The sequence below is a fragment of the Castanea sativa genome, chromosome 7 (assembly GCF_040712315.1).
Source record: "Castanea sativa cultivar Marrone di Chiusa Pesio chromosome 7, ASM4071231v1".
Classification (NCBI taxonomy): domain Eukaryota; kingdom Viridiplantae; phylum Streptophyta; class Magnoliopsida; order Fagales; family Fagaceae; genus Castanea; species Castanea sativa.
In genome coordinates, this window is record NC_134019.1 from 18,631,603 (window position 1) to 18,640,435 (window position 8,833).

Consider the following 8,833-nt stretch of genomic DNA (forward strand, 5'->3'; position numbering starts at 1 on the left):
ACTCACCATCTGAGATTTCGAACCCCAAACACTCGCATCCTTTTTAGACCCAGATCAGAGAGAGTAAGGGTTGGGGTTTGGAGAGAATCGGGTGTAGAGAGAGACATTGATGCTTTTCAGACCCAAATCAGAGAAGGTTTGGGTTTGGAGAAAATCGGGAAGGAGAGAAGTTGATGATCTTTCAGGTGTGATCTATGGAGGGAAATGAGATTGAGAGACAGAGAAAGAGATTTTGGTCGAAGGAGAGAAGAAACCACCATCGGAGGTGGTGGTTGCGGTGAGCCAGCCTTGTTGATTTGGTTCAAAGACTTAGGCTTGTTTTAGAGGGAGAGAGCGTGGAGGTTGAGAGAGTGGAGCGTTAGGGAGAGTGAGGGAGAGAGAACCCGGTTGAAGTGAGAGAGAGAAGAGAGATTTTTGGTGAAATTCAAATTTTGGGAAATTGAAATGAAAACAGAAGTGAGACACATATTGCCAACCTGGACGGGTGAGGTGTCAAATTTTTGAGTCATTAGATTAAATGAAGGGTTGAGATTTGTGCTATTGCACACAGTGCAATACCTACGGGATCTCAATCCTTTATCAAAAGTCTAAAGACTTTGATTTTCGTGCCAGTAAGTCTACGTAAGTATGGACAAAGCCATGTTGATAAGATTAAGATGGATGGCCATGTAGACGCGCTAGAGTGTAGAATTGTTCAACAGCAGAAGTGTGGAATTGGGTGATAAGTAAGTCTGGTTAAGTTTTTAAGTGGGCTATAAGTAGGTAATTGATTGACTAATGGGCAATTTATAATATAAGCAATCAAAACCGATTATTTTGACTTTAAAGACTTCTTGCAGATGTGTTGTTAAAGAGGCATGCTTTTATTGTGTTGAATGATTCATATTGAGTTTCATTCCTTAGATATAGAAGAAACTAAATGGGTAGCACAAATGAGCAAATTTTGAATTATACAAAATTTACTTTTTCAGATTTTCAATTGTCCTGGCATCCCCAGAAACTACTTCAGATGCAGATCATTAGCCATGAAGTTTGTTATTTACTTTTTGGATTTAATTTGTAGTCACTTCGGCTACATGTTATTTTAATAATTTGCTTTACTTCCACAACTCCAAATTAAATCCAAAAAGTAAATAACAAACTTCTAGAATCAAGTGGAAGGTGTAGAGCAACAAAGGAGAGGAGGGAGATAACGGGTATACGTGTGTGGTGGAGAAAAATCAAGAGAAAAGAAAAAAGGAAACGTGTGGATGATAGAAAGAAAGAAAGGAAAAATAAAAGTTAGAAATGCTACCGCAATATTTTCACAATAAATTTTAAGGATGGATATGTATGTGTTTTGAGATGATGGATAGGGTTTTCACATGTATCAATTGGCAAGTAGTGGGTTAAAGGATTTTTCTAAATTAGGAGGAAAAAAATTTTTTAGCAGCAACAAAGCCATCAAGCCCATCCCCTAGATCCCTTATCCAATGGAACCCAACCGAACAAATCACTACCAAGCCCAATCATCGGTTGAAGTTGTCAATTGTACAAAAGTAGCACAGTGACAAGGTCTTGGAGATGAACATTGTCACCAATCACTGCAAGAATGTCATTATGGCAATTGCTTGCAAACATTGTAGGAAGAAGAAAAAAGAAGACAATGGAGAGGAAAAAAAAGGGGGAGTGGAGACGGGAGACTTGTGGGGGATGGTGTTGGTTTGGATTTGTTTATTTTATTGAAACTGGGCAAGAGATTATTTATACTTGATAAAGGTAAGAAAAATAAGGATTTAAAAAGCAATACTGCCAATACATAAGCAAACAAATAAGTTACATAAACTCAATAATCAAGTCAAACCAAAAGCACAAATATAGATAAGAAAAGGGGGGGAAAATACGCAGAAATGATGAACATTAGACCCTCTTGCTAGAAACAATAAATTAGGTGGCGTTTGAATTCACGTTTTGGATCCATATTTGCTGAGTTTCACGTTTCCTTTTTTTTTTTTGGCACGACAAAAATCAATGTTACGGCTACTGTTCATGCATTGTTCATGAATAGTAGCCGCAGTGGTTGACTTTTCTTCTGTGAACAGTGCATGAATAGTGCACCTATGCAGTTCACGGGACCCACAAATATAACTTTTTAGCAACTTTTTCATTAAAAATAGGTCTCATGGTACTATTCACACATTTAAAAATTATTTTGTTACAATGTTTTCAGTTTTCAGCAATAAGTTCTATCCAAATGGACCTTTAGTATCTCTTTGTATTCAGATTATTGCATCCACGTTTTGCTGAAAACGTGTTTCAGCCTTTTTTTTTTTCCTTCCCCTGGACAGCGCCTCTTGCACTATTCATTGTCCATGAATAGTGCATTTAGGCTTATAAACAGTGTCAAGCTGGTGTTTCACACCTTTTTTTTTAACCGTGATTTTTGACTTTTCTGCACATCAGTGGGTCCTGTGCACTGTTCACAGGACCCACAAACTTCACTTTCCGGCAACTTTTTATTAAAAATGAGTCTCACGATACTATTCACATATTTAAAATTATTTTGCTACAGTATTTTCAGTTTTCAACTGTATCTAAACGGACCCATAGTGATATATTTTGATTGGTACGTCACTGAACAATACTGTTGTCTCGAATGTGAGCATGACAAATATTGTTAACAGTGTTATATGCTTAGCATTTCTGTGCCAGAATAGCATACACATTGCTTTTTTACTTTCTTTTTCTCTTGTATCTCTTCGGATTCAGATTCATAGTAGGATGGGCTATCGAGGTTTCTGTTTATACTTGGTTTTATTGGCTCTCAGTTTGGAGCCACAGAACTTGAAATCTGAGGAACTGACATGCAATCCAAATGACTTGAGAGCCTTGGCTGGTTTCTCCAATTGTTTAGAGTCAGCAATTGCTGGGTGGAACGACACTGTAATACCTGATTGCTGCACTTGGACTGGAATCACTTGTGATAATTCCACTGTTTCGGGCAGAAGGGTTGTTGGCTTGGAACTTGGTAGCAAAAGACTTACTGGAAAGATCTGTGAATCTTTGGCAGGATTGAATCAGTTGAGAGTTCTAAACCTCTCTCATAATTTCCCCTGGGGTACCCTTCCTGCTGAGTTGTTTAGGCTGCAAAACATAGAGATCATAGACTTAAGTAACAATGATTTTCTTGGGTCCATCAACAACAAAGGTATGTGTACAATATCTACAAGAATTCAAGTGCTTAATTTCTCTAATAACCATTTTTCTGGACAAGTTCCAAAAGATTTAGCAAATTGTACTTTCCTAAATCATCTCTCTTTTGATGGGAATAGTTTATCCGGGAGTTTACCCGAAACTCTCTTCCAGCTAAAAAATCTTAGTGAACTGAATCTTCAGGGTAATAGGATATCTGGACCATTGAGTAATGGAATTGGTAACCTCTCTAACCTTGTCAAACTGGATATCTCCTCTAATTTGTTTTCTGGAGTTCTTCCAGACATTTTTGGGAGCCTTGCAAGGCTTGAGCACTTCTCAGCCATGTCAAATTCATTCACTGGTCTTTTGCCTGATTCGCTGGTAAACTCCCCATCACTTCAAATGTTGAATTTGAACAACAACTCTGTAAGTGGTCCAATCAATCTCAACTGTTCTGCAATGAAAAATCTTGTCTCCCTAGATCTTGGTAGTAACCTAATCCTTGGTCCAATTCCTGAGGGTCTTTCCTCCTGCAGAAGATTGAAAACGCTCAATCTTGCCCGCAACAACCTTGGAGGAGAACTTCCCAACAGCTACAAGAATTTGAAGGCTCTTACACATCTCTCACTGTCAAACACTAGCCTTAGTAATATATTATCAACTCTTAAGATTCTACAATATTGCAGGAACTTAAGTATGTTGGTCCTTACAATGAACTTTCATGATGAACAAATGCCTAATGATGAGAATCTGCAATTCAAAAACCTTGAGAGTCTAATTCTTGCCAATTGTAAACTTAGAGGTTCAATCCCACAATGGTTGAGTAGTTGCCACAAGTTGAAGCTTTTGGATTTGTCTTGGAATCATTTGGGTGGAAACATACCATCATGGTTCGGAAAGTTTGAATCTCTCTTTTACTTGGATTTTTCTAATAATTCTTTCAAAGGTGAGATACCAAAGAGCTTGACTGAACTACAAAGCCTCATAATTGGGAATATCACAATAGAAGAGCCTGTCTCAAGCTTTCAGCTTTACGCTGCTCGACAAGGTGGACCAAGCTTAAGTTATAGGCAGATTTCAGGCCTTCGGCCAACTTTAGACCTGAGTTACAACATTCTCCAAGGCCCAATCTGGTCTAGTTTTGGGAATTTGAAAAGGCTCCATGTTTTGAACCTGAAAGAGAATAATCTGTCAGGCCCTATTCCGAATAATTTATCAGGGATGACATACTTGGAGAAACTTGATTTGTCTCACAATAAACTATCAGGAGAGATACCTCGTGCCTTGGTAAATCTTAGCTTTCTGTCAACTTTCGACGTATCCTATAATCAGCTGTGTGGGGAAATCCCTGAAGGAAGCCAGTTTGATACATTTCCAAATACAAGCTTTGAGGGAAACAATGGCCTCTGTAGTGCAGAGTACTGTACTTGCCAGTCTGAACAGACTCTTCATTCTCCGGGGGAGAAAAAAATGACAACTATTGGTCTACCGTTTGGAATCGGAGCTGCAACAGGTTTTGTTCTTACTGTAATCTGCTGCTTCATGTCCGGATTGTCATTTCCATATAGCCGGAAAAGAGGCAGAACATAAAAATTATAATAGGAAACTAGGTGTATATTTTTTTTTATGGGACAAAAATAAATATGTTTGTATTACCTCTAATTGTCTTATTTGATAGTGTGCCAGATTTCCTTGAGTTCATACGGAAATGGTGCAGTTATGTTAATTAAAGCTTCTGTTTAGCATGCAGTAGAAACGCAGTAAAGAATGTGTTGTATTAGCTATGGCTGGCATGTTGAAATTGTATTGTATTAGTTGCGGCTATCTTCTCAGCTTGTTGTAATGTGTTGCTGGTTTTCAGCTCTTGTTTTCAGCTTTCAATGAAATTCTTGATTATACACACACAAAAACAGTAAAGAGTGTAACACGACATCTTCACTGCAAGTGAAATGTGAAATAAATATATTCAAGAATTTGTATCTACTTCACCTATTCAACTTTTTTTTTCTTTTTTTTTTTAAGGATGGGTGCACTGATGAAGGGAGAGGCAAGTTGAGAGAGAAAGATAGACTGAGAAATAACAATAGTAATAAGGGAAAATTATACTTTATCATCCTAAATTACACTTCGATTACACTTGTCACCCTGAACTATCAAAATGCACGATTAGTATCTTAAACTGTAACTCGTGCTTCATTAAGCAGCAACTATTGCACCTGATCCGGATCTGTTTCTCCCAATACTCAATAATAATAGTTAAAACCATTAAATTGTAGTCTTAAGATTAATTGCGATGCTAGAGTGTTGGTAATAGATGGGCTTACACGGCCAGTATTCTTTGTGATTCTGATGGACAAATCAGAGTGTACTTATTAGATTTCCATGTGCTATCAATAATTTGCAGAAGCATACCGGTCATTTAGGATGGGTTTGGATTCCGCGTCTACGTTTTGAGTTGCGTTTTCAGCCTTTTTTTTTTTTTTTTTCTCAGCCGCAGTTGTTGACCAAGTCTTCTGTGAACAGTGCATCCGTGCACGGTTCACGGACCCACAAATTTCACTTTTCAGCAATTTTTTATTAAAAATGGGTCCCGCGATACTATTCACACATTTTAAAATTATTTTGCTACAGTGTTTTCAGTTTTCAGTTTTCAATTTTTAGCAATAAATTTTATCCAAACACACCCTTAATGTCTAACCTGAGAAGCTAAAGATTGGAGACTAACCATTATCGAAAGTGAATTGCGATCTTCATTGATGCTATAACTAAGATGGCTCCTAGTTAAATTAAGGCCAAATTACACTTTTTCATCGTAATCTTTCTTCCGATTTACAATATTCTTCCAAAAAAAAATTTATTTGCTTCGCTAACCCTCTAACATAAAGTTATATTATATTTATAGTACATAACACACATTAACATACATCACAATTCATACAAATAACATAATAACAAATAAAACATAACACACACTCACACTCATAATATAAATCAATATCAATATCAATATATATATAAGCAGAGACCTCATATAGGAAAACATGAGGTTCTGTTAAGTGACGTATTCTATGCGAAGAAAATTGAAATATTCTCAAGTGGCACATCAGAGATAAGAATAAATTAAATATTGACTTTTTTTCTTTTTTCTTCATTTGGTTTAATATTCTAATTTAAAGTTAAATATTCTTTGTATTCTTTGGTTCAATATATTAAGAATTTTCATCTCTCACATGTACACACAAAACTCTTTACTTTTTAATTCACCATTTTCACCTCTTGCACTTTTACCCCGTTATATATACCTACCTATAGTCCTTCATTCTATTCCATGTCAAATAAACACAGACCAAAAACAATGTCATTTACCTTTAATCTTTCGAAGATACTTACTTAGCTCTAACATTGTTGTTTTATCTAAACTTATCCTATATGAGTTGGCTACAACCAAAGAAGGGAGACTTGCATTTTATATTGAGTGATAATAGCGATTACAATTTTGATATTATAGTCAGACGCTATGGATTTGTAGGTTTTATAAATGATGTAGTAGTAGTAGTAGGTGTAAGGACACAATTCGAGCCCGAACCCACAATCAGAAGGGGATGGGCTTGAAAGGCTTTTTGCAATAAAATTTGTAGAGAGTGGGCTTGGAATTAAGGTTTTAGTGATGTTAAATAACAAAAATGATGGGCTTTTTCACAATGATACATACAAGGAAATGTTTATATGAAAGAATCTTTTCCACGGACATGAGCTGAGGATCATTTATACTATCTCTTTCTTAGATAGATTTCAACTATGGATTACGAGGTATACAGTGTTGTTTTTCTCCATTTCCTTTTCCCCCCTTTTGCTAAAGGTCCCTCTTTCCTTTTATATCCCCTCCTTCTTCTCCTCTTCATCCCCCACGTTAGGGTTTGATTGTTGGTTTAGATTTTTGTCCCATCCACCGCCCTTGTAGTCTTTGGAGACAGGAGCTAGGCCAAATTTTGAGGTTCACTTCCCCATTAATGCGGCCAGAATAACAGTTGCAGGGCATTTAATGCGGGGCGGTGGTAACAGCTTTATCTTAGATATTTCATTGCCCTTCTTCTTATCTTCCACATTTACCATGTTTACCCTTACTTATAGGATTTTCTAAAACATAGCCTATGAATGTTAACCAGCTCTTCACCTACCTCGGCTTTACATAGCCGATGACATAATCATCCTCGGACTATCCTCTTGGACATATTTGTTCAGGCGCTACCTCTTTATTATTTAGTATTGCTTTCTAAGTTGACATTTATCCATCCTCGGACTATTCAGTATCCTCGGATTGGGCCTTTAGCCCAAAAAAATACTCTTGGGCCATCCTACACATATTCTTAGGCCCAATGACCCTACAATAGGTAAAGCTGAGAGAAAATCCAATTAGATTTCAAATTGGAAAAAAAATTAGAGTATAATTTTACGCCATGTATCGCATCTAATCTAATTTTTTAAATTTGTGTCAAGTGAGTTAATTCAATGTAAAACTTGAATTTCTATTAGAGTTTAGTTTTGTGTTATGTGTCCCATCTAATCTAAGTTTTTTTAATTTTTGTATCAAATGAGTTAATTTAGTGTAAAAAACGAGGAGTCCAATATAAATAATTTATAAAAAAATATATAATTTTTGAATGATTTTATATTTATGAGGTCTTTTTTTTTTTTTTTTGTATAGCTAAAAACAATTTAAATTTATAAGGCAAAAATGTATGTAAGGCAAAAATGTAAAACTGATTCTTTAACTTTCAGTTTTTTTCATTTCAGTTTTCTAACTTTTAGTTTTGTTGTTTCAGTCTTTTAAGTTTCAATATTTGTCAATGCAGGACTCCGTTAGAACTTAGTTAGGGGTTGCCGTTAATTGAGCAAAAATGATGTCGTTTTGGCTCTTTTTTTTTATTTAAATAAATTTAGGAATTTAAAGAAAAAAAGGAAAATTTGTAAAAAAAAAAAAAAAAAACACGAAGTCACAAACACAACAATGGTCTCATCAGATCAAAATCTCTTTCACTACAGCCTCCTAACTCTGTACCTCATAGGGCCCCCAACCTTCATCTCCCTCAGGTTCCTCCAAGCCCCATATGGCAAACGCAACCGTCCTGGTTGGGGTCCCACCATGTCCCCTTTTCCTTTCCACTATTTCCACAGAACTTGCATATACCCACTTCGCCTTCACAGCAACAACAATAAGAGTAAGACCAACAATGGCAGCTTCCAGTGTCAGTGGCAATGATGGCTTTTGTGTTCAATCTTTTGAATGCTTACTTACAAGCCAGATGGGTGTCTCAGTATAAGGATTATGAAGGTGATGGGTGGTTTTGGTTGCGGTTTTTTTTAGGGTTGGGGTGTTTTCAAGTGGCATGGGAGTGAATATTTGGTTAGATAGAGTTTTGGTAGCTCAACCGATTCAAGTGACGGAGTTCGGTGATGGAGTTTTGAATCGGTTTCTTTGTTTTGATTTCAGGGGCAGGGGAAGGGGAAGGGGAAGGGGAAAGGGAGTTCTGATTCATCGTTCCCCTTATTTTTTTTTATATAGATTTTCCTTTTTTTTTTAATTCCAAAATTTATTAAAAAAAAAAAAAAAAAAAAGCCAAAACGATGTTGTTTTGGCTAAATTAATGGCAACCTCTAA

The 8,833-nt window shown here is 36.3% G+C and overlaps 1 protein-coding gene across 1 annotated transcript; it reads left to right on the plus strand.

Moving 5' to 3' along the window:
- Positions 1 to 2,745: 2,745 nt before the first annotated feature.
- On the plus strand, positions 2,746 to 5,017 carry LOC142605394 (phytosulfokine receptor 1-like). Its single transcript, XM_075776857.1, has one exon. It carries the CDS (start codon positions 2,761 to 2,763, stop codon positions 4,762 to 4,764), a length of 2,004 nt encoding a protein of 667 aa, XP_075632972.1. The 5' UTR covers positions 2,746 to 2,760; the 3' UTR covers positions 4,765 to 5,017.
- The last annotated feature ends 3,816 nt before the right edge of the window (positions 5,018 to 8,833 follow it).

Coding starts and splice junctions, on each gene's coding strand:
- LOC142605394 (XM_075776857.1), top strand. CDS start 2,761: ATGGGCTATCGAGGTTTCTGTTTATACTTGGTTTTATTGGCTCTCAGT.